Source organism: Rhinolophus ferrumequinum, chromosome 9, assembly GCF_004115265.2.
Source record: "Rhinolophus ferrumequinum isolate MPI-CBG mRhiFer1 chromosome 9, mRhiFer1_v1.p, whole genome shotgun sequence".
Taxonomy (NCBI): domain Eukaryota; kingdom Metazoa; phylum Chordata; class Mammalia; order Chiroptera; family Rhinolophidae; genus Rhinolophus; species Rhinolophus ferrumequinum.
Genome location: NC_046292.1, coordinates 43,392,590 through 43,419,939, shown reverse-complemented (window position 1 = coordinate 43,419,939; position 27,350 = coordinate 43,392,590). Strand labels below are relative to the sequence as shown.

At 35.5% G+C, this 27,350-nt stretch overlaps 1 protein-coding gene across 1 annotated transcript in view; it reads right to left on the bottom strand.

The window, feature by feature from the left end:
* HOOK1 (hook microtubule tethering protein 1) overlaps window positions 1–21,180 on the bottom strand; it is a 48,194-nt gene extending 27,014 nt beyond the window's left edge. Inside the window, exons 1-8 of the mRNA XM_033115048.1 lie at window positions 20,854–21,180; window positions 14,098–14,183; window positions 9,939–10,011; window positions 6,855–6,905; window positions 5,496–5,628; window positions 2,799–2,866; window positions 1,578–1,640; window positions 581–664 (exon numbers count right to left, since the gene is read on the bottom strand). Of these exons, the coding sequence (XP_032970939.1) occupies window positions 581–664; window positions 1,578–1,640; window positions 2,799–2,866; window positions 5,496–5,628; window positions 6,855–6,905; window positions 9,939–10,011; window positions 14,098–14,183; window positions 20,854–20,916 (621 nt within the window). The 5' untranslated portion in view covers window positions 20,917–21,180. The remainder of the gene's footprint in view (window positions 1–580; window positions 665–1,577; window positions 1,641–2,798; window positions 2,867–5,495; window positions 5,629–6,854; window positions 6,906–9,938; window positions 10,012–14,097; window positions 14,184–20,853) is intronic.
* Between the last annotated feature and the right edge of the window lie 6,170 nt (window positions 21,181–27,350).

Here is a 27,350-nt window from a genome sequence, read left to right as displayed (position 1 = left end):
TATTATCACATTATTTCTCAAAATATAAAACTGAAGTATGGGGAAATTAAGTAATATGCCCGAGTATGGCACCAGCTAGTTAACATGGCCAGGTTGTGATTATAGGTGGCCTGGTTTGAAAGTCTACCCCTTTAACCATTAACTACTGTCTCTCATGCTAAGCTTATTCTACTAACATGTACATGTTAGTAAAACAAACTTAGCACTCATATTTATTGGGGGTCAAGCACTTCTCAGTACTTCCATAAAGATCTCACTTAATAATCATATCCTATGAAGTAGATACTTTAAGTTTCTTTTTTTACAAAAGAAAAAAACTAAGGCCTCATCTAAATACTTTAGTTAAAATTCTACAATTAGAATGATCGATCTTCTCAAAGAAGTAATTAAGCCAGCAATTTTCAACTCTAAGAGAATTATGAAATTCATGCTTCAATATTCAAGCCTATAATAAATTCTTTTACTGGTTCCTCCATGAAATGAAACCTAACCTCCAAAACACGTTGCCAATAATTAATTAAAATAAAACCATTGCAACCGTAAAGAGGAAATTTTTCTTAGATCAGGTTTCTTTTCCAACCTGTAAATCTAGTTCTTGGCATCTTTGTCTCAGTTCTTCTTTTTCTGCTTGTGCTTCCTGAAGTTCTTCCAGGGCCCTTTTAAGCTGAAATATAAAATGTCCTAATTCTTAGTAAACATGTTTTGACACAAATTGAAAAATATACTTTTACCACAACACATATATACACTGATATTGGAAAAGGTTTTAAAATTTTACCTATTAACAAATAAGTCTTAATTTGCCATTTTTGTGTGAAAATTTACAAAGTCTCATTAACATTTATGGCTAAGGCACCAAAGAAATAAAAGTTTGTATATATCCTTATGAAATCTTTAAACAAAAGAGTATTAGAGGATGTACTGCTTAATTTTATCACAGAAAAAAAATTTAGAACACACCAAGTTTAAATTTAAATAAAATTTTTATAGAAAAGAATATCTGAAATACTTCTTAAGTGATGACACGCATAAAAACCAGGTTTCCAAAACTAAAACAGCGTAAGTATTGATGCATTTGCCTCTTCTCTTACCTTTCCCTTAAAACCAGATTGGGTTACACATAGGAGGAGAATGCCTTTCCCCCATGTAAAATAGTCATGTAATAAAACCAGGGAAAGGAGACTTGAGTACAATGCTTTGAGTTGATACTTCAAGATCAGGAGAGAGGAAAGCAAATGCCATAAAAATTACATTACCTTATTAAATTAGAACTCAGGAGAAGTTTTTAAATTCTCTAGTATTTAATTGTGTAACTATATAAAATGGGCTACATACGCATTACAAGTGTCAGAAGGAAAGTTCCATACCCCTGAACTCTTCAAAAATGATCATTAAAAAAAAAACAAAAAAACAATTCTGGAGACTAATACTTACTTGCACTCATGAAGGAATACATAAACTATCTAAACTTCATGGAGGAAAGTAATCTTATAAATGCTCTCCTCTGTAAACTTTATATACTAATTGGCAAAATACGGTATTGTTTTCAACATTTTCCTCACATACTGAATACTTACCTGTTGCTCTAATTCTCCAACAGCATCATTTGTAGGAGAGCTCAGTACTTCTTTACTCATCAACTAGGATATTAAAATAGAAAATGAAGCACAAGAAAGTGATATTTATGCAGTAAAAATGTTTACTTGAGAATATAATGCTTTATATTTAGTTTTTCTTTGACTTAATTTGATAATTCTTATATTATTCAAATTAAAATTTTATGGAGGTTTAAGTTAAACAACGGTGTTCAAGCATTATATTGGTGAGGACATTATAAGTGTGCTTGAAATACGTAGTTATATTGAAAATACTTGTGTACTAAAACATTATAATCCAAGTTCTAAAAGATGAATTACTAAATAAACTGAACATTAATAAAAAATGATTCTTCATAACACAAATTAACACTTAAAATACCTTTAAAGGAGTGGTATGACAAAATTACTAATTTAAGAAGTCATTTTAAAAGTAGGAATTATATGAAAAAAATGGTAGAATTATATGAAAAAAAATCTTGCAAAATAACTATCTTCCATATGAAAGGCAGATTTATTTAGTGACATTTTGAATTCAAATCAACAATGCAAACTAAGAGAGTACAGACTTCTAAAGTGCCGTATGAGATCTGCGTCTAAATCATGGCCCTTCCAAACCATGTCTGTCCTCACTAATCCCTCACTCTACTTTCCCTCAGCTCTCTGCACTCTACTCTAGCTCAGCCTTTTCAGTCTGATTTTAAGGATCAACATTTATCATATGAATTCCGAATCCTTATGGTTCAACTTAGATAACCAGACTGGCTTGAGCCCAGACTACCTGGCCCCAAACCCTAAGTATCACCATATTAGCTCACAGTTCTAACACTGAAAATACATATGGATTCCCTTTCTCTTTCTCTCTCTCTACAATTTCAGGAAAGATTGCTCTAACTGGCAGGAAAAAAAGGGAAGAAATAAAAAGGCCCATCAGGGCAGAGGTTGTTTATCTTCTTAGTTGAAGTTATTTAAAGGAACTTGACAATATCAATTTAATTTTTAAAATGCACATGGATCAAAAGTGGGCTTGTCTTTTAAGATATTTTTTGGGGAAAAAAAGAACAACAGCTAAAGGTAAGCAAACCTGCTGCAACGGGCAAGTTTATACAAACAGAAAAATAACTATTCCACATAATTTATGTGAAAAATTTTATATATTTTGGTTTAGGATTTTCATACATACGTGAATATGATATAATTTACCTCTTGAATAGCAGTCATGACCACATGTTGAACAGACTCTTCCAGTGTCATTATATTTTTAATATGTTCTATGATTAAAAAAAAAATCAGATCTGAGAAAAACTATTCTCTACCCATAGTACTTTTAAGGCATTCAATTAACAGTATAAAGATCCATTTGCCACACCAAATTCTATATGCAAGTACATTATTTTTCCACAAAAAAATATGTCCATTGAAAATAAATAAACAGTATTGAAAGTATTCATATATTTTTAAGTGTTTTATTCTAAAGAAGAAAACCTCTCATTGTCTTGTAAGGAAGAGAAAGAGAAGAAATTGCAATTAATCTTAAAACAATTATGATAATTTCTTTCCTCTTGGTAAGTACTCATTATTATGGGATAAATTCATGGGTGTTAAATGAACTCCTAAAATTTTAAGCCCAGCAAGTTTCATTTTATCACCTGGTTAGTTCATTTCATAACAGTTTTCAAGAAGGAACTTAATAGCTTCCTATAAAAACCTGCTCAATATTTACCTATTTACCTAGTCTCATCTCAAGGACATTCTTATATTTTACCACAAACACACATGCACTAAGTAAAGCTGACTCTATTCCAATCATGAGAAAAAGTCTTTCATATATTTGCAGGTTTATATCCATTTCAACTATATATTCTCTAGCTAAGATGATTTTCCAAAAATTTTAAGGACGTATTTTTTCTAATATTTTTGTTTTAATCATTCCTCTGGTAAACTGAAAGTTCTCTAAATTTTTACTTGCGAAGGAAAGACTGGACAAAGATTCTGATACATTCTGGTATGCACCTGACCAATAAGTGCTATGGGGTGGGGGAGAGGGAAGTATTGACTAAAGAACACACAGGCAACGGAATGGTTTCCTTTAACAGGATTTTTTTGATAATTAAGTGTTTTCGAGGTTGCTGAAACTTTAATAAAAATGATCACTTTCCCTACCAAAATAAACAGGATACTATTAACCAGATTCGTTCATTCTTTCAAGATTGAGATTGTTGCAACACCTTGGAATCGTTTTGAAAATGAATTCTGCAAAGTATAAATGTATGGAAGTTGTTTTATACTCTGGATTGTTTTTAATTAAAAGACTTTTTTTTCCACTTTCTGCTCACTCCTAAAAACTGAGAATCCAGACACATACCTCCAAAAATAAATTTAGTTAGATAATCCTGATTTTTTTAATAATGAAGTTTAGCTGTTTCTTTATATTTACTACTTGCTAAACTTTTATTTATGTCTCTAGGAACTGAATTTCTTTTTAAACATATGAGGACAAAACTTGCTAAGTAATACTTAGAACTAAATTATGAAAATACTACATATTACATTAAAATTAGTAGGAGGCAACAAAATCATAACTTAAAGGAAAGTTATAGTTAATGTCAATTAGCACTCAGAATAGGAGAACTGATTAATTCACAAAAGAAAAAATGAGATAAAAGGACAAATATTAAATAATACAAATAAATAGAATCAAAGCTAAAGTTGGTTATTTGAAAAAGACTATAACTGACAAACATGCTAAATTAAGCAAAAGATGTTATAAATAACCAGTAATTGAAATAGAAACAAAGCATTAATAAAATAAAAAATAAAAAGGATCAAAGTACCAGAAAATTGCTACTTTAAAAATGAGTCACTATTTGTCAATTTGTTAATTACATATTTACAGAAGTTTTAACTTTCCATGAGCAAATATTCCTTACTTTTATAAAAAAAACAATATACAGATCTTTGTTTGACATTATCTGTGAGAAATAGCCTCTAGGGAAGTACTGACCTGCACTAGAAAAAAGCAGCTAGCTAATGACAGAAATGGACTTATACGAAAGTTTTCTGATATCCAGTCCCTTTTTTACTGATAAACTACTACTAATTTCATGTATTTTATTTTTCTCCTTCCTGAATTTGTTCTTATTGAATTTATCCTGCCTCTTATGCTCTCCACATTAGTTAGATAACATTAAATATGTTTTCTAAACTTAAGCACCCAACGTTCTCTTTTAAAGATAATGTACTGAGGCCAAGTTTGGATGAATCGCACAAAAGACATCAGCAAAAATCTCACCATACAGACTGATGCAAGCCTTCTGGTGTGTTCAGTTCATCATTTGGTTGAATTCACTATATTCAACCAAAAATGCTCATTTTGCACTCCAATATGGATCACTGTGTTTGGGTAAATCAATACAATATACCGATTCCATTTATATCATCAGACTGCTTATCTGGTGAAGACATTGGACAGGCATTCTTCTGAAGAACAGAATACCATCTGAAGAAGCGTGAATTATAATTTAGTACATGCATATTTATTTATGAAAATCTGCATCAACCTAAGGCTCTGTATCTTATATGTGAAAGAGACAACGTATCAAATAAGTACAATTTTTACTGACTACTCACTAAATCTCAAGCATTAAATATATTAAACTAATTAAATTAAAATGCATTATATGTAGCCACTAAATATGAATCTCAGAATCCAGATATATTTGGGGTACTTGAGATCTGTAAGTATTTTAGTGGCAGAGCTGAGCTAGAATTCAGATCTCCTGGCTTACATTACAGGGTGCTTTTCACTAACCTGTAATAATACCTTTCTGTGTTACTTTCTATAGCAATGCAGGTTGTTTCTAGAAAGTATATATTCTCAAATGATTGAAATTCACTTACCTTGCTTCTTTTCACAGTTGACGGCACAACCTAAAATAAGCTGGAGCAACCTCCCAAGTTCCACAGGATCTGAACATTCAGTTATTTGGTTTAAATCAGGGATAAGTTCTTCAGAAATCTGTTGCCCCAAAAACTGCAGTATTGAAATAATAAATTAGATCAGTCATTTATGTAGGTTACAAAGAATTTACTACATTTAATTATTACTAGAAAATAAATTATAAACAGGTTCACGAAATGACTCAGATAAATTAACAAATAATAATTTCATAATTATTGACTAAAACCAGTTAGTAAAGTTCAAGCAACCCTCCAAAATTGTGACTAACCAACCAAAAGCAACTAAAATGGTTTTACACCAAATATCCCTTGACCCCACTGTCAGAGAGAGGGATTGTTTAAGACCCTAGCCTGATCTATTATGATAACACTTATTAAAAAACAAAACAGATTTATGTTAAGCCAAAGGATATTTATCACATTTTGAAATGTGATCGACTAAGAGAATCACAAACTAAACTATCACACATGAACAACAAATCTAATGGATTAATCTTTCTTGGCTTATTTTTCTTTTTAAGTTTATTAAAAAGTTTTTGTGGCATTAAGAAAAAAAGTTTCAGAATGAGTTTTAGGTATAAATTGAAAACTATCAGTTTTAAATTTGGAAGAAATTACGAGTTTAACGGACAATTTTTAAAAATAGAAATGTAATTTTTTAATGGCAAAACCAAACCAAAAGCTTCCAAACGTTAAGCAATAAACTTTCTCATACCAAATAATCCTACCAGAGAACTTAGGATGCTGAATAAGAAAAAGAAAACTATTCGGATAATGTACTAATGTCAATTTAATATTACTTTCGTTTTGCATTTTCCCCCCAACTCATTTGCACAAGCCTAATTTCACAGTATATTTTGGCTGATGTTTACATTGGAAAGAAATGTCAAAATAGTATTTTAAATAGGAAATTAATTTAATGATAAGGTCTATCTTACAGCATTGCATAAAATCAAAGCATAATAAAGGTAATTCTATTTCAGAAAATCAATTTAAAGAGTATAAATATAGAAACAACATTATTTTATTAGGTTGGTGCAAAAGTAATTGTGGTTTAAAAGGTTAAAAATAATTGCAAAAACCACACTTTTGCACCAACCTAAAATAAGTCATTATATTAAGTCTAAGCCTCTTTATGTCCACAAAATTTGTCCTAAAAATGGTAAAAAACAGTAACATATTCCACTTATGAATTATTTTCAAATAAAATATCATAAACAAAAAGCCAAATCATTTTTCAATGCCAATATAATTATCACATAGCATTTGTATTTAAACAAAGTCAGATGTTTTCCATACCTCACTGTAATAACTCATAATTCCTTGAAGTACCTTCTTTAAATTACTAGCCTAATGTGGAAAAAATAATTAAATTAGTTATTTCATATTAATAATGAAACAAAATGTATGCCAAGGTGAAAGACAATAAAAACCTCCCCCGATAAAAATAACAATGAAAACACTGTATTTTAGAGTTCTACAAATACAAGTACATGATAATTTCTAAACATCAAAGCTTTAATCAGTTTGATTAAAAGAAAAGGTCTTCATGCTTACATAGTTTAACCAGGGTGATACTACTTAAAGTTAGTCACAACGAATTCAAGCACCAACTTTAAACATTTAGCTATGAGCATGTCCACCTTCAGTCATGAGTAACGAGGTCTAGATTTATTCTCCTGCCACAAACAACTAGAAAACAGGATAAAATATAAGGAACAACTGTTTTCAAGCTTCAGCCAACAGGCAATATAGAACCCTAATTTCTGAGAGAAGGGAAAAAAAATGATGGGCCCTACACGAGTACAAAATTTCTTTCTGGAGTCAAGTTTCAAACCATCATAAGGAGGTAGAAACTAAACAAAGCCTGATGTTCTTGTTAAATTAAGGAGATAGACATCAGAAGTCTAGAAAGGTGAAGGTAGTTAGAATTTGCAGGGCAGACAAATGAAGAGGTGAGAGCTATGGAGAGAAAGAACTCTAGAAACCTGCATAATGGTTCCCTTTGACTTTGACTAAATATGAATTTGCATGTGCATGGGAGAAACTCCATAAAACAAAAACAATTTCCAAGGAAAGAACAATCCAGGGAACTATAAACTGAACAATTTCCAAAGACTATACCAATCAGAAATTGCTGAAATTCCCACCAGCTAGACAGGGGTGTCCAAACTGCAGCCCGCGGACCAACTGCGGCCCATGATCCATTGTTAATTGGCCCGCAGCAAATTCCAAAAATATATTTAGTTTACTTAAATAAACCAGGTGAGGCAATACGTACTTCACCTCGAGTGAGTGGCCCGGCTGTTTGTGTATTTTACCGCGTATGGCCCGTGGTGAAAAACGTTGAAAACAGTTTAGACACCCCTGAGCTAGACTGAAGAGACTATGCTGCACAGACAAGCAGTTCCTAACAACCCCAGAACTGTCACGACTTAATATGGGTCTAACCTAGCCCTAAAAGAAAAAATAACTCTTGATCTGCCTCCCACCCCCACTCCCCCAAAACCCTGAAAGGATCAAACTGATTCACAAATATCTTAGCTGCCTGCAAGAACAAAGTCCAACACTCTTTAAAATAATACAAAAAAACCCCAGCACTCAATAAAATTCACACAGTCTAGCATCCAACAAAAAATTACTACACATGTAAAGAAGTGGTCAATTGTGGACCATAATGAGGACAAAACTCAGTCAACAGCAATGGATCCAGAAATAAAAGATGGAAGAATTAGAAGACAATGTTAAAACTGCTAGTGTAAAATTGTTCAAAGATTTAAATGAAAACAGGAAGATATGAAAAAAAACGGAAGGTGCTTTGTTTTTTTTGTTTGTTTGTTTTAAGGACCAAAGAGATAGTCACTAGATAAAAAAGACCTAACTATTAAGCATCTACATGAAACACTTCCAATATAAAGACAAAGATATTAAAAGAATAGGAAAAGATATACTAAAGCAAACAAAACAAAACCAAAGTGGTTACATTAATATCAGACAAATTAGACTTCAGGACAAAGAATATTATCAGGGATAAAGAAAGGCATTTCACAATAATAAGTAGATTCATTCATTAATAAGAAAAAATTAATGTGTATAAACCTAATAACAGATTAAAAATTACATGATTTAAAATTAACAGAATTGAAGAGCAAAAAATAAATGTATTGTAAAAAAATTTAACAGAATTAAAAGGAGAAACTGACAAATCCACATTCATCATTAGAAATTTAAGGAGTCCTCCCACCTTGATAAAATAATCAGACAGAAAAATCAGTAAAGATATCAAAGATGTAAACAGTACTATTAACAAATATGACAATATTCACAATTGTAGAACTGCAGAATACATGTTGTTTTCAAGTGCACATGGAATATTCACCAAGAAGGCAGATCATATGTTAGGTCATAAAATAAGTCTCAGTAAATGTAAAAGAATTTAATTCAAGTAACTTCTTAAACCAAAACAGAATTAAAATAGAAATTAAGAAATAAAAAAAGGTACCTTGAAAATCCTCAAATATTTAGAATTTGAAATACCTACTTCTAATTTATACATGGGTCAAAGGAAAAATCACACGGGGAATTACCAAGTATTTTGACCTGAATGAAAATAACACAGTCTGTCAAAATGTGTGGGATGTGGCTGAGGGAATGCTTAATACTAGGAAAAGGGTGCCTAAAACTGATGCTTCAACTTCTATCTTAAGAAGCAAGACAAAAAAGAACAGATGTATGTAGAAGAAAGAAAATAATAAAGACCAGAGAGGAAATCAATAAAACAGAAAACAAAACTAGTTCTTTGAAAAAAAAAAATTTGATAAAATTAAAAAACATCAAGCCAGACTTCTCAGGAAAAATAAATAAAAAAAGACATAAATGATCAATTAAGGAAAGAAAGAGGAGACAGAAACAATTCAAACATCTATCAAGAGGTGAATGGTTAAGCAAATTGTACAGTATATCCACGTAATGAAATACCACTCAGCAAAAAAAGAAATCTACCGGTAATACAGTGTGGATGAGTATCAAAAACATTACACTCAATAAAAGATGTTAGAAACAAAGAGTACGTGATGTCTGATTCAATTCATATGGAATGCTAGAAATAAAATCTACAGTGACAGAGAGCAGATCTGTGGCCACCTGGGGCCAAATTAAGCATAAGGATTAATGGGAGGGGCAAAAGCACATATTTTGGGATCATGACAATTTTCTGTATCTAATTACGAACGACAGTTACAGAAGAACATACACGTGTCAAAGCTGAAACTACATACACTAAACTCACCCTTAAGTTAGTTTTTAAAAAAGATTTAGTTGAGCATAGTGCTAATTTTAGAACCACTACTGGAATCAAGAGCTTCTACCGTTCATTCTGCATACCTTTATTCTCCAGTTGTCACCAACATCCTCCTTAATTCGGCTTAACCATGACTCGTTGAACCAAGCTACATCACTAAAACAAAAATACAAGTGCTAAACATTAAAATGTTTTTATAACATGAAAAATACCAAATTTAATCAACAGTTGATGAAGCCTGTCCTTAATAAGAACAGTAAATACTATTTAAAAGACCCACTAATTTTATTTTTATTCCTAAGGATTTATTTTGGAATTTCTCGTAATAAACTGCTTAAGTCATTAACATCTTCAATATAAAAAACCTTTAGTAAATACCTCATAATGCAGGAAGATATAAAAGTCCCAATCGTAAAGGGGGAAAAAAAGAAAACTAACATTCTAATTTGTCTACTAGGTATCAAGCACTGTGCTTGTTTTTCCATATTACTTCATTCAAATATCATAGTTACTTGAGCAAAGGATCTTCTATTATTCTCAATCTTATTCGTCAGAGAACTAAGGATAAGAGAGCCTAACTAATTTGCCCAAGTGACACTAGTATCTGGCAAAGCCCAAAATAAATCTATCTGATTGTAACTGAGTATGAGTGTATCGAGAAATCTACAAGGACAAATTTAGTTTTAAGCTGTTAAAGGTAAATTCTATTGATACTGAAAGGCCAAGACAAAGAAGCGCTACCTTAAATATTTACTTAATAAGGTCTTCAAGAATAAAATTTAACTACAAATAGTGACCTATAGTAATAGATTATATTCTAAATATTTGGATGCTTGCTCTGAATAAGGTATTGGCCAAGATTAATCTGAAGATGAATACTTTTCTATTCTGACTTTTTGAGAGATAGCTATTAAAGAGGGAAACTAGAGAGCACAAGTAACTATACTCAAAGGAGAAGGTGATAAATGCTTTAAGGGTTAAGCCAACACTACAAAATCACAGAATATAGTGCCAGAAGTATTAAAAGGTCTAAGCTAAATTTTTACTTTACAGGTAAGGCAACTAAAATGAGAGAAGAAATTAAAGGAATTCTTTTCCAAGGCTGTATCTTGAATTCAAAAACACAAAGCTGAAATTAGAACACGATTAACTTTTCAGAAATCATTCTGCCTCAGATGATTTAATACAGAAGGTATCACTTCTGACTGGAGTAACCGAAAATGGCTTTATCATTTTTCATTTATTTATTTAGAATTTTAACCATTTTCTTTTGAGCAAATTAATGTTCATTTATTAAGACCCCAAAGTACACCTCTATCAGGAGGGAATCAAGATACTGGATTTCAATTATTACAGCTGACTGGGAGCACTGGCTTTAGAGTGAGGCCCAATTGATACAAATCCTGGCTTTGGTATTTACTCATTATTTGACTTTATAAAAGTCACTGCACTTCTCTGAACCTCTGTTTCCTCATCTACAGATTGAGGATAAAAATAATGTCTACCTCATAGAACAGTAAAAAGAAAAATAACACGTATAGCGATACAACAATGTCCTATATTTAGTAAATAAACAGACACTGGCTATCATGATTTATCATTTGAAATGCTCAACTAACTGCTGAATGAACAAATATGTGTAGGATACTTGAGGTCTCTGAATATTCTACATTCTCTGTATCATTCTTCTCCCTCTTGCAAAAATGTCTAGTCAAAGATAATAGGAAAAACCAGAAAAGTTATCTGGTGATTAAAGTGACAAAGCTAGCCTTTCTTTTAGGGGAAGTGGCATGCAATAGTTATAGTTGTGTTGAATTACATCCCTCTAAAAAATATGTTCAAGGCTTATCCCCTGGTTCCTCTTTGTAAATGTAACCGTTTTTGGAAGTAGGGTCTTTGCAAATGTAACCAAGTTGATAACAGGTCATACTAAATTAGGAAGGGCCCTAATCCCATATGACTGGTGTCCTCCTAAGAAGAGGAGAAGGCCCACAGACACAGAGAGAAGACAGCTGTGTGAAGATGGAGACAAAGAATGGAGTTATGCTGACACAAATCAAGGGATGCCTGGGGCTACCAGAAGCTAGATGAAGCGAGGAAGAATCCTGTTCTAGAGGCTTTGGAGAGAGCATGGCCCCCATGATTTAGGACTTCTAACCTCAAGAACAATGAGAGAACAAATTCTTGTTGTTTTAAGTCACCCAAGTCTGTGGCACGTTGTTACAGCAATCTCAGAAAACATACAGTTCTGGTTATGGATTTCCCCACGTATTTTTTAAACAACAATAACTCTGGGCCCTCATTTTATTTCATTACTTACAAGCATACGTGCCTCAGGTAAATAATGAAAGAACAACACATTAAATTTTGCTACTTCCTTAAAAAGCAAAATTTCCCTTCTTCTCAACTTCAGTAACAACTTTGATGCGATTTGATGTCAGAATTGCTATTAATGCAATACATAATAAATTGTAACATTTATAAAGTGCTTTGAAGTGTTCCGAGAAATACAGTAACATTTGCCCTTTCAGCAGGGATATGATACACTGACCCAACTAGAGGAAAACATATGCTGTTAAATGTCACTCTCTGGATCTAGACTTCTGAAAAGCTATACAAAGATGGAAGAGGGTTCTAAAAGAAAAACAAATTTAAAATGGCCCTTAGATGATATGGAGACTTAGATATTTAACTACATGCAAAAACAGGCAAACAAAATAAGAGATTTAGGCCCAATTTTATGTCATTGTCCTTTGTTATAAAAAGAAAGCTTTCTGATTGGTTGGCTATTTTATTATTCCTGCAGAAAAGCTATTAGAAGACAATAAGAGACAAAAGAGAGACTGAGAAGAAAACTCAGACAGAGGGTCAGCAATAACAGCAGAATCCAACAGATTATGAAAAAGTGAGTTGATGATAAAGGATACAGTTTAACTACTAATAAAACTGACCTGACCCTACTGTAAACATCAGGTATAGTGATACAGTGTAGGAGATCAAAGAGCCATATACATCGTATCATAGTAAAAATAGGTCTCTTCTATTGTCCTTTGTTATCAAGTCACCAAAGCCACCACAATACATTTAAATGACATCTTCGGATGGCACTGTTGAAATGAGTGAGTACACACCAGCATTAGTTCCGTACCAGCCAAAACGTAGCTGCATCTAAACCAATACCCAGAACACACTGCAATGAGAAAAGGCCAGGAGTATATTATAATGACAAAAAACAATGATGGCTTTCCCAAATCATCAAGAAAGAAAGAAAGAAAGAAAAAAGAACCATGTTTAGAATGCTTAGCTCTGATCAATTAAATCACTTTGAAACCAACCATGGTATGAATAAATAAAATATTTAAGAGACATCTTTAAGAAAGCATGGAAGTAAGGCATATTTCAGGATGACTTCAAAAAAAATTAACATGTTAAGTTTGTCTTTTAAAGTGTTAATCTTGAGTTAACTACAAAATCTCTCTATTCAAATTAGATCACTTTGACTAGTCCAAGAAATTAAGAGTTTGATATTGTTTTAAGTTGCTTTGATAACAGTGGTAGAGAATTTTTGCTAACCCATCTACATGGTTTTCAAAGTCAATCACAACAAACCTTTACAAAATATTATCAACAATTAAAATGAGGAAATAATGGATTTAAGAACTTTTGATATTATGTAATTATATAAAATGGGCCTAACCCAAGAAGAGTCACTTTATTAGTTAAGGTTCCCCAGCATTTGTAACTTCAAATTTCATTTATGCATATATCATTTGATTACTGGTGGGTTGATACAATTACTATTAGTTCCAATATAGATTTCAAAATTTAATGTTTTTCCCAAATCCAGTATTGTTTCAATTATCTCCAAAATAATAATCTCCACCCATTGATACCTTCAAATGACAACAGTATAACTGAAGGAGGCATTATAAGTAATTATACCATTCACTTAACCTGTTCCTTTCCCAGTTACTACAACTTGTGAACATGATCAGAACAAGTTTAAAACTAACATTTCTGGAATAGACACGAGTCCTGATTGCTCATTTAATTAACATGTATCTCTATGAACAAAGACTAATCAGATGATAACTTTTTTGTTCCCTAGATGCAAGAATGTCTTGGTACCATATGCTTGTCATCACTGACTAGGATAAAGTTTCAGCAACCTTTAGAACACACGTTTTTGTCCTTGGTATTGGGTTTACAATTCTTTCAGGAAGAGCTTGGACTAGTACTTACATTTGATGAAGAACCTGTGCCATGGCAACTCCATTAGTCAGCTGTTTCACATCTTGACAAGGTGCAGCAGTATTGAATGTCTGCAGCTAAAATGACATAAAGTGAATGACTTTACTGCCTCTTTATTACCTGCAGAGTAACGCCACTCCCCTCAAATATATATATGAACACTAGAGAGAAAGATCACTTAAAAGTGCCCTGTTTTGTTTAAATTCAGATGCTACCAAACAAATAAAATTATACTACCATGTTTTCCTGAAAATAAGACCTAGCTGGACAATCAGCTCTAATGCGTCTTTTGGAGCAAAAATTAATATAAGACCCAGGCTTATTTTACTATAATAAAAGATGGGGTATTTATAATATAATACAATATAACCTAACCTAATATAATATAATACCAGGTCTTATATTAATTTTTGCTCTAAAAGATGCATTAAAGCTGATCGTCCAGCAAGGTCTTATTTTCGGGGAAACATGGTAATAAATTTCTGTGGCTGTGTAATATTTCTATAAAAATAATAAACACTTAACATTTCATAAAATCATTAAAAATTATACCTAAAACAGTCAAATATAATGATGTATGAAGAATAACATCAGAAAAAGAACTTGGAGATAATCTAACCTTTGCAAATTAAAATTTCACTCATCTCATTTGGTAAGAAAACAAAAGGATAGAAATGTCAAGCCTGAAAACTACTAAGTTTATCAATGAACTCTAAAATAAGGCAGGACTTCTGCCTGCTATCCAACAATCAGCCTTAGGATATGAACAGTCTAGCACCCATCTACCATGTCAAGTTCTTTCTACCTAGTTTGGCTTTAGACATTACAACTGTTCAAATCTCTCTTTGTTAAATATTCATGTACACATTAAAAACAGAAGTTAAATGGTGGCATCTTTTTCTAATAAGCACACACAAGTCTAGAAAAAATTTTAAAAGGCAAATTACAAGAGCTAAAATGGATCATATACTTTCTAGAAATATTATCCCAACCCATAATAATCTTAAATTAAATAAACTATGATTCTTTTTTCCCATACGTATTCATCTTCTTTACTATTCAATTATAATTTCTTAGTTTTCCATTTGATCCAATAAAATTCTCTCCTACCACGATCCATCTTTAGTGGTTTTGTATATTTTGAGATTCTACAAATCTCTCTCCCTTATCATAGTACAACATTGAGTAATGGCATAGACAAACTAAATCTAGCCACAGTTGCTTTCAAAGTACATAAAGACACTTTACTGAGCTCCTACTCTATGTGGGGCACTGTAGTAGAGGCTGGAGTTGCAAAGGAAAATCCCCAGGTTTCCTTAAGTAGCTTCAATCAAGAGTTTAGGAGAGGAGCAAAAGACATGAATCAATTCTAGAAAATGCCATTTGTACTCCCACAATTGTAGTATGCACAAAATGTTCTGAAGTATACGAGTCAACTAATCGAACTAGGGCTTTTATTTAGGAAAGACTTCTTAGAGATGATTCCTGAATTAAACATCTTGCGAAAAGAAAGGGCCAGGGGAAGGAAACTTCAGGAAACAGGAACATGATAAAAGCACAAATACATGAAGAGACGGTATTTTTAAGCAACACACAGTTAGTATTACTGGATTTCCAGTGCAAAAGGGGGGTGGGGAGGAGGTGACAACCAAAGGGGTTAAAAAAATTCTTGGGCCAGGGCTCTGAAGGGTCATTGACAAAAAGCTTGGTCCATACTTAATGGTATCAGAAACAGCACAATAGTTCCCACCTCACATGATGGTTTTGAGAATTAAATGAATTAGCAGTGTACTCAGGCCAGTGTCTGGCACATGGTACAAGCTCAATAGCTGTTAGCACATCAGCTATGAGCCAGGGTTTCTCAAAGTGCGGGGTCTAAGAACAATACGTATCACAATCTCCAGACATATTAAATCAGAAAATCCCCAAATGATTCTTAGGCACATCAAGTTTTAAGAAAAATTGCTCTGGGTGATGAAGAATCACTGAGGAATAATAAAGAAGAGAGTGAGAGAGTGACATCTTTAGTCTGTTTGCAATAGCAGCTATAGTGACACAGAGAATGGGACAGAATAGCTTTATGCTTGAATCGGTTAGAATGATAAACGGATAGCTTGGAGATAATTAGGGAAATGCTAACTGAGAGAACAGGATGAATTCATGGAATATTCAAAATAGAAAATAAGAAGGATTTCTGCCATTGGGTGGATGTACAGGGCATCTTTAAAAGGAAGATAATCATATACTTTCAGGTAAACTGTGGCTCCCACTTTTCAACACTTCCTACTTACACTTCACATCACTGTCTTTTTACAAAATGGATTTGATTAGTGATTTGAAGAGGACAATTTCGGAGGAACAGATTATTAGGCAAAATAGTAAAGAAATACATAAAATGAAAACCTGTACTAAGCAGTTGCCTAGTTGCCCACCATGCTCAGATTAAGATCAATTTCTCCTTCTTACAGCCATGGAAATTGGGGTGTCTCCTGGAAGTTGTTAAACTAGCTGCAAAATAAATTAGACAATAGGGAATATAATTTCATTTGGCTAAACTGAAAGGCTTTATAACCAAGAAGAGTGGATAAATTAAAAAGCTTGTTGGGGGTGGGGGACGGGCAAAGCAGACGGACCAAAAAAAAAAAAAAAAGTATTCTTTCACACTATTCATAGATATAAAGAGGCAAAAGTCTTGTCAGTGAGTGACCCAAAAAAGACAGAGAGGGTTTCTATCACTAAGTACAGTGTTCTGGCAAATAACCATCTTACTTTCTTCTTTATTTTTAAATAAAGCAAATAATCAGAAATGTGGACTGATAGCCAACAAAAACTCAACCTTAGGTCAACTCTATTGTCATAGTCTCCTCCTCTAGCTGCTCATTTCAGAAAGATCATTGTTTTGAGTTTTAAGATCATCATAAAATGCTTCAGCCTTTAATATTCTTTGTTAATTTGGGTTTTAGTCTTTCCTTCGCCTGCCTGTCAAAGTCAAAAAATTCAAGAACCAAGAGAACCACTAAAAAAAAAAATAAATAAATAAAAATCTGGTCCAGCCCTCCAATTTTATTGGTGAAAGTACATTCTAGAGATTTTAAATTTTCACAGAGCCAAGAGGCAGAATTAAATTTATCTTCATACAAATACTTCAAACTCTCATATACTCGCTTCCCCAGCTGAATGATGCCCAAATTTATCTTTCAACCCTGAATTTTTTGCTAAGTAGCAGTATAACATTTCTAAGAACTAATTATTTCAAGAGTTCCAAATCATGAAACATAACTTTTTAAAAAACTTTCAAAAGAGTCATCTCTTCACCTAACCAAATTTTCTTGATGACTTCTCCAATTCTGTTAATGGTGGTTCTCCTGTCCTACAACAATGTCCAGTGCTGAAAGCACTGTTTACTATCCTCTTCTCACCTCCAAGATTTGATCCCATCCTAACCTTTTAATCTTCTATTTCCTACTACTTTCCCTCCACATGCAACATTACTTAGCATGGGAGAAAGCACATTAAGAGAACAGGGATAGGACAAACATGTCTCCCACTACCTCCTTTCCATCTATCGTCAAAGGAGACCACTTACATTACTGCTAGGGGTTCTTCCCTGAGTCTGGAAAACTCATTTCCGCTCAGTCCTCTATGATACAGTTAAAAATTCACCTGTACCCACAAAACCCTACATACTGAATGGTGAAATACTGGTTTCTGAGGTCAGGACCAAGACAAGGATATTTATTTGATTCAATGTTGTATTGGAGATCCTAGCCAGTTCTTGGTCCTGGGGAGAGAGCAGAAAACAGGTCAGACAAGGGCTCTGAGCCTGAGGGGCAAACCGAGTGACTTCAGAAGGTGTTACAGACACAAAAGAAAGGGGTTAACAGGTTACAGTGGGGTAGGAGTGCAGGACAAGTAGGTCATTCACTGTCACTCACAGTCTCTCTGAAAAATGACAACAGATCCAAGAACTGAATGGTGAGAAGCCTGCCAGCCACTGGAAAAACTAGGAAAATATTCTAGGTAGAGAGAGAATAAGTTACAAGGCCTGATGTATTAAAAAAATAAAATAAAACAAAAAGCTTAACTTCCTCAAGAAATATAAAGTCAATGTAGCATAGTGGACATGGAGGATCGTGGCCTAAGGGGAGTTTGGAGAAATTTAGAGAGGGGAAGGGAACATCAACAGTGCAGGGGCTGGCAAAGGCCCCACAGGACAGGAAAATTCACTGAGAAAGAAAAGTTCACTGGGAGGTAAAGAAAAATCGACAGACAGGTACCCAGGAAACTAAGGCAGAAGATAATTTCACAAAGGAACCATCAAATAAGATAATACGTAGTTACTGTCAGCCAGATCAAGTATATAAGTAGAGGTCTTAGAGAAAGGAAGCTCAAGTAGAGTGGCTTGAGGAAGTGAATGAAAGTTCAAAAAGTATAAAGGCGGAGTATAAAAAACTCAAAAAATTTGACTATAAGGGAGGGGAAATACAGTGTGGTTTTAATAGGGAATGGTAGCTCTTAGTTCTTTTTAAGATAGGGAAGATTTGAGCAAGATTACATGTAGAGAGGAGTACATGGAGAGAAAGAAGTTATAAACACAGAAAGATACAGAGCAAAGTTTTAGGAAAAAATGAAAGGAATAGGATCTAGAGTCAGAGCCAAAGATAGAAGTCATTTTCCTGAGGAGGAGAAGAATTCAGCACTCAAACAGGGTACTGATAAAAGTTTGCAAAGAGAAATGTGAGAGAAACTGTGCAGTTATTCTTAATCACAAAGCCGGGCAGTATTTCGGGAATGGGTGGATTTGACTGTAGCAGCATTTGTAGAGGCAACAGTCTGCACAATAATTCCATGTTCTCTACAGTGTTTCAGCAGCTTGAGTGAACTGGAGTATAATAGGTTTGGTTATACAACCAGTTATACTGTCATCTATGATTCCTTATCATTTGGTTTATAACATTTTTGCAGTTTTCAAAAAATTTTTCCTTCCATTATAAAAATACACAGCTCTGCTTACTACTCCAATTAAAATGGAAAGTTCTTTGAATTATTCTTGATACCGTGTTTCCCTGAAAACAAGACCTAACAGGAAAATAAGCCCTAGCATGGTGTTTTCAGAATGACATCCCCTGAACATAAGCCCTCGTGTGTCTTTTGGAGCAAACCTTAATATAAGACCCGGTCTTATTTTTGGGAAAACACAGTACCTGTCTTCCTCAGTGCCTTATACAAAGTAGGAATTCAGTAAATACAGGTTAAAAGAAAGGATATAGTCACATAATATTGTATTTAAAAACATTGCAATACAATTCAAGAAAAACCTATGCTTCTCCACTACTTCATATGTAAGTCAATGACATCATAAAGACTAGGTTTACTACACTTAAGTCAGATGTTTAGGGCAACAATGTAACAGATTGGGACACACCCTTTAATTAGCGATTTGTTTGAACAAATCACATCATTAAAAGCAATGTTGCCTTGTTTCATGCAGCCTTAAATACAGCATCTAAACCCCAATACTTATTTTAAATGAAAATACCGATGAACAGTGAGCTAACTGCTTTTAACTCAAAAACTTTAGGTACTTGCATTCCACTTAAAGCAAGCTGTTTATCTCTAACGTGTAAAAAGTTGCTTTAAATTAGTTATTTCCAATAACTGCATAACTGCTAGAAACCTTCCCTGATTTCTCATTCTTTTGAATTACATGCATTAGAAGATCACTTGGGAATCTCATTAATTAATTACCGCCTCTTGATCCAGTCTGTTTACATTCCATTCTGCACACACACTCCCCTACACAAAACTAAACAACTGGTTTGGGGATGGGCACCATTAAGGACACCTTGTGGACCACTGAGCACCAACCTTGCCCAATATGGGTTAGAAATTACATCATGCCATCTCTCTTAACCACTGAGCCTTCCAAAAGGTCATTTTGCTGACCGAATACTGGGACAGATCCTGCCTGTCCCAACACAACACAAATTAATAGAAATACGAAGCATAAAGTACAAACAAAAATGCCACGTCCTTTTCATTAAAGAAAATGCTTGTCCATTAGAGGTGAGGGGCAGCGAGAAAAAGGGAGTATGAATTCCCACCCTCAACATATCTTTTTTTCCACAGAGGAAATACGTATAAACATCTCTTCTAAGCAGCTTCTACAAAATCCGATGTCCTGGGGTGGTGGAGAACCATTGATCTAGGACCTAAAACCACGTCCTGGCCACCTGCGTACAAGTAGAGCAAGGTGGTTGGGGTGGATGGGAGGTTTTCGGAGGGGGTCTTCACTCCCAAGTGGCATCAAGATCCCTATGGGAAGGCTGCACAGCAAACGGAAGGCGAGGGAGTGTGATCCAGAAAGTCTAGGGCTTGGGCGCGGGACAGGAGAAAATGGGACCGGGGCAGTAAAGCGGATGGACTCCAGACTACAGTCAACAGCTGTCAGGAGCACGTCCAGGGGTTTAAGACAAGCCTCCTCCATCCCGCCCCTCCGAGTTGCCTTCCCCTCCCCCGCCCCGGACACGGACACGGACACGGACACACACACACACACACACACACACCTGCCCCGCGACCCGCAGGTGGCCCACTGGCGGGCCAGGACGCCAGGAGGCGCGGAGGCCAACACGCCGAGTCCGCGGCGCAGCGGCCCCGGGTCCTCCTCAGCCTCACCTGGGGATAACCGGGCGCCCGGGTTAACTCGCTGCGTCCCCTCGGCCCCCCTCGCCCCTCCGTACTCACCCAGATGATGAGGCTGTCGCACAGCTGCAGCTCGGACGGCGGAAGCGGCTGCGTCTCGTCCATGGCCGGGCCGCAGTCCAACACTCCGGTGACCCCGACACCTCCCCTCCGCGCTCCTCCAAGAGCCGGCGTCGACGTCCTGCTCGCCCACCGGGAAAGCTCAGCAGCCAGGCCCAGCGGCCGCGCCGTTCACGCGCGAAGCCTCGCGCAGCCGACGTCACCGGCGTAACCCCCTCCCCACCGCCACCCCGACCCCGCCCCTCCCGTCCCGCTGTCCGCCCCCTCCCCGCCTGGCCTGGGCCGCGCAGCAACGCACCTGAGCCCCGCCTCCTTCCTCCCTACCTTTCCCCTCCTCTCCCCGCACCCCACTACTACACACCTCTCCCACCGCCCTGAGTGACCTGGGCGCGCACCAGTCATAAGGAAGGTAGGTGCCTGAGAGGGGCGGGAGGGGCGGGGAGGGGGCGGGAAGAGCGGGAATAGGTTGCGCAGGAGGGATTGCTGATTGGACGCGCCCTCTGGACCAATCAACGTAGGACGAGACTGAGCCTCCTGGAGCGGACAGGGGTGGGTGGAGAGGGTTTTATGACCTGGCAGGTGCAGTGGAGGCGGGGGTGGGGAGCGCGCGTGCGCGGCGGGGCGCTGGAGAAGCGGACAGTCGCGCAGCCCCAAGAGCAGAAGTGGCAGCGGGGTCTCAAGCGTGTGTAGGGTCGGCTGAGGTAGTTCCTAGCTACACCTTTGGAGACTAACACTCTGCTTCCATAATAGAGTCTACCCTTACATAAAAACCAGTCGTGATAGGGAGAGCTGATTATCTCCTAGGCACTCATTGGAAAAGGATATTTTAATTTGCAGACGTGGCAAAGAAATGTGTTTTCTATGGGGGAAAAATAAGATCAAGCAGCTTAAATAAGCGCTCTCAAGATTACAAACTGGGGGCAATTTTACAAAAGGGGCAAAAGGGATGACCATTTTCAGGTAGAAAAATGAAATATTTTAGTTTTCAAAAAACATGGAGGATATCAATGTGCAATGCTTTCTTTGGCGATTGAAAACCAGTCTTTTCTGAGAAATGTTCTTGGGGGAGAGGTGGCATAATTTGGAAGCTCTCCAAGGTACTGATATATGGTTTAGGCAATTGAAATGGACTAGAATATTCTTCGTCTTGCTGTTGATTTCCACCACTTCACTCATTCATAAACTCATCAATTCATGCTCTGTGTAAAAAACGCAGCTGGCTCATTTATATTGCTGCATCTTTATATTTAGACATTGAAAGTTTTAAACTGATGGATGACTGTAACTAAAAGCCCCTAAATGTAAATCAGTCTCCTTCTAAAAATACAATACATGCATTTGTCATCAAGTCCCTTAACATTATTCCAGAACTTTCTTTCCCCAGGTGGAGTCATTTTATATGTCTGGACACTAGCAACATTGGTAATAAGACTTAATGAAAAGTACATGATCTAGAAATTGAAGACTTGGTCTGAGTCTTGACTTTAACTCCCCACAGCTTTCTTCTGTGAAACCTACCCTCCACATTCCTAAAATAATGCTAATGACACTAACGTGCCCTGTCTATCTCACAGGTAGGCAAAAAATGATAATGCATGTGGAAGAGTTTTATGAATTTAAAACTCCTTTGCAAACATGACTTACTACAATCATATATGCTTAGAAGCACATGAGGACACATCACTAAAAGCTGCAGGTGATTGAACTATTCAAAATATTTCAGAAGAGTAACTGGGGGCAATTGAGTTATCCTGGGCTCTGTATAGAGAATAGATCCTCAGAGAATGATGTCCAGTTCTCTTCATGATACTAGATCTAATGGGAAATATGCAAAGGACATGATCAATGAATTCAAAGAAGAAATACAAATATTTCAAATAAATATGAAAAAGTTAGAATAATGCAAAACATGAATCACTGAAATAAAACAACAAAAAATAATGCCAAGAAGAGTGAAGCACACTTTCATACACAACTGGAACAAGCATTTTAGAAAGTTTTTTCATCATTATCAAGAAACTTTAAACTATACATACTATTTAAACCCATGATTCCGTAATTCCACTTCATGTCATAAATTCTATTGAAATCACTAAAAATGCAGTCAAAGGTTATGAACCTTTATATGCAATATGTATTGCAATTCTATATATACTGATCAATACATGTCTAATAAGCAAGAAGGGTTAACTACATTATAGCAGGTTCATAAGGTAGAGTATTTGGCAACTAATAAAAATAATGGTTTGGAGAGTATTTGATAACAATAAAATTTTCATGATATGTAATATTAAATTAAAAATTTACAAATAAAAGTATGAGCCATAAGATTTCAACATTATAAATATTACATATGTATTTAATATGTGCACAGCAAGAAGGCAAATATTTGTCACACTACTATGTCACTTTATATATGGATGGTGTCATTATTTTCTGTAATCTTATATTTTTCAATCTTTCTGCAATTACTTGTATCACTTTCTAATCAGAAAAAAAAATGTATCAAAAGAAATGCCTAATACATGTAGGCTATCATTTTCCATCTACTGGCATTCATTTCTAAAAGTTGGCATCCATATTTGGACAGTTGAATGGAACTAATTTTTAAACACTACTCATGGTATTGTAAATTGGCACAATTTTTTAGAAAATTTTTTGACAATATATATCAAGAGTCTTTATAATGTTCAAAGCCTTTAAGCCAATAATTTTACTTCAGAATCTATTCTAAGAAAATAATCAGCTGCCTACAAAGTTGTTGATTGCGGTGCTAGTTATCAAAGCAAAAAAAGAAACAGCTATTAAATGCCTGAAAGAGGAGTGATTAAATACGTTATGGTATATCTATACAATGAAATATATTGTAGCTATTAAAACATTTTGAAAGAAGTTTAATTACTCAGGAAAATTCTCACAAAATAATGTTCAAAGAAAAAAATGATGATATAAATCTTTACATACAGTGTGAATTTTTCTCTCTGTCTCTCTGTCTCTCTCTCTATATATATATGTATATATATACATATATATATATAAAACGTGTGTGTGTGTGTGTGTGTGTGTGTGTGTGTAGACACAAGAAAGAGAGAGGCTAAAGGAAATAACCCCAAATGTCCATAGATCTATGATGATACCTAGGTATTGGAATAATGGATAAGTTTTACCTTCTTTGTATTTTACAGTAATTTTGACATTTTCTAAAGTAATTTTATTACCAGACCAAAAACAAAAAACAAATAAGAAACTAAAGGCTAAAAATGATAAAGTTGTGAATATGGTCAGATCTCAACTGTAGAATACATATAAGAATACACACACATCTATGTTATCTGTACAGAGATTGAAAAGAGAGTTGGTTAACATTCAGCACCAATTTAGAGCTATAGAGATTTGATACCCCTTCTTATTGCCTGGGTGATCTTGAGCAAGTCACATAATTTCATTGAGCCTCAGTTTCAGTCTCTATAAACTAGAATAATACTTGTATATTTCTGTGTATTGTTATATTGGTTAGGGATTTTTTTGGTGGTACGTGGGAGAAATAAAATTAGGTAAAAAAACAAATTGTTGTAAGAATATGAGAAAGAACAGAGATTCAAAGGAAAATCTGAGGAACTCATCATGAGAAAGGGCAAGTCACAGAGCAAGCTCCTCAGTTCTAGTAGCAAAACTATGGGAAGTCTTTTTGGGACAGCACTACCTGGATGAATAGGATAAAGTAGTTGCTAAGTCTTTCTCAGTAATTCTATTCAAGATTCAAGTTCCAGGGAGGACATCTGATTGGTTTATCATGGAATGTGTATCGAATCCTTTAACACAAGAGGATAGAACAACTAGACTGGCTACTTCACCAAGAGTGCAAACCCAAGGTGAAATCATGAGGTGGCTGCCCCATGTAGATGGAGCGTGGGGAGATGGGTGCCTCCTGCAGACAAAAAGAAAAACAATTCTCTCTACATAATCTCATAGGATTGTTGTGGAGAATCAATGTACATAAATTCTTAACAGAAATCCTAGCTCAGTATAGTTGATCAATACATTTTAGCTATTATATACAGTGTGTATGGTCGTGTGTGTGTGTATGTGTGTACTGATTTTAAAAAAAGAACACCTGAAATAAAATATATTAAAATATTAGTAGAGGTTATTCATGATTATTACTTTTTTCCAATTTCACAAAAATGGATAAATATTACTTTTTCAATTAAAATAAAACCAACCTATTTTTAAGAGAGAGAAAAATAGGGTCAGGATGAGATTTTAAGCTCTGAATTGGGTTGAAAGTAGAAGGACAAATAAGAGGAAAGAGCCTCTGAACAGGTGCCTTGAATAGAAGCTCTATTTTTGAAGAGGAAAGCTGTACCTTGCACAAAGAAGTGATGAAATGAAGAAACAGCGAATCTAAGGTTTTCCTTCTTGATACTTAGATACTCTGAATGGCTGAAGGTACCGTGTATCCCTGAAAATAAGACCGGGTCTTATATTAAATTTTGCTCCAAAAGACACATTCGGGCTTATGTTCAGGGGATGTCACCCTGAAAAATCATGCTAGGGCTTATTTTCCGGTTAGGTCTTATTTTCGGGGAAACACGGTAGACGCTAACTGGAAGAAAACTCTGACCTGGACGGGCAGAGATTTAGACATTCAGACAGAGTATCCATGCTCTCAGAGTGGCCATATCAGCAGCAAACAGTCCAAGTGGACCTCACCAACAAAGCATTCATTCCTGAAGCAAATGGTTGGGCCCACACATAGAGGATCCTTACAATATTGCTTAGGTGCAGCTGTATCTTCCATAGTTCCCCAAACAGAAGTCCTACAAATGTATTAAGGTGGAAGGAAGGGAGAAGGGATAAATGGAGAAAAGAAGGAGAGAGAAAGGAAAGAATTCCAACGTAGGCTAGATCTCAGCAACGAAGAGATAGAGGAAGTTAGAATGATGTGAGATCCACCACAGAGATCAACTTGGTTCTCTGGATGATACCAAGAGTTGCCTTCAGTCCAAAATATCCAAAAAACTATAGCAAATTCAGGCTACATCTGGTCAGCGTCACGGTCCACAGGCAGTTAAATGCAACAGCAGACATTTCTAGACTGTGAGTATTTGCAGAATCTTAGAGAAACTTTGCAATAATAATGTCCAGGACCTGGGAAAGGAGGTTTGCAAGCTCTAGGCAGAGTCCCAGGGAAGAAAGACAGTGACCAAAATTGGTATTTTAAAGATAAGTACCATATGATCTCACTTATATGTGGAATCTAAAGAAAAGAATAAGTGAATGAACTAATCAGAAACAGTTTTGGAGACATAGAGGAAAAACTGAGGGTTGCTAGATGGGCGGGGGGGTGGGGATAAGGGGGAAGGTGAGGGGATTAGAAAACAGTCAGTAACCACAAGATGGCCACGGGTTTTTGAAAATTAATCTGGGGAACATAATAATGTTGTAAAGATTTTGTAGGGTATCCGATGGACACGTGTCCCATTTGGGAGACCACCTCAGGGAAGATGTAGATGCCTGATCACTGCACTGTACACCTGAAGCTGAACAATAATGAATGCCAACTATAATATTATATATATATGTATATATATGTATGTATACACTTAAAAGAGGCAGAGTACAGCATTGGGAGTGGAGACAGTGGAAATGGGATGGCTCGGTGCGATGTCAGAGAGATAGTGGATGGGGGGAGGGGGGTCCACAGTGTGAGGGATATAAATGATAAACGTCTAAGTATTACTTTGTCTTGTGCACCTGAAACTAATAAAAACAAAAACAAAACAAAAAACAAAAAACAGTTTCTAGTTCTTAGGTCTGTGATTGCAGTGTGCACAAGTGCCTAGCTCTATTAAATACTGTAGTGAGCTTCGAGAAGCATGACCAATCCCAGACACTAACCGTGCTTTAGCCTTCTGTCTGGGACAGAATTGATTTGGATATTCAGTGGGTCTGAGCTTTTAGGTGATGGATTGGGACAGACATAATCCCCTCATGTTTTCAGCCAGTGTGAATGCTGAGGTAGAGACTGGAGAAAGGGGATCAAGAATGTAGACTACTTCCCACCGAATACAAAAGGGAATACTTACGTATTCCTCACTCTGGCCAGGAACTGATGCCTGTTATGAAATTAATGCTCATTTGGACACTGTGACACTGAGAATCTTGCTTCTGGGACTTTATAGATTTAAAGAGATTTTATACCACTTAATAAAACTGTCTTTTAATGCAGTTCAGTGCTTGCAAGCGATGTTATCACTAATCTGTTGGACTGCCCAAAGAGAGATTATTATAAGATTCCAGTGGAGAAATTTAAGCCAAGCTCAAGTTCAAAACAAGGGTGACGGTATCTCTGTCACTGGCGAATATAAACGTGTAATGCAAGGGATTTTAAAATTACACTATAAGCAGAAAAAAATTGCAGGAAGTAAACTCTGAGATGGAGATTAGTATGCAGGGGGTTTATTAAGAAGTGCTCT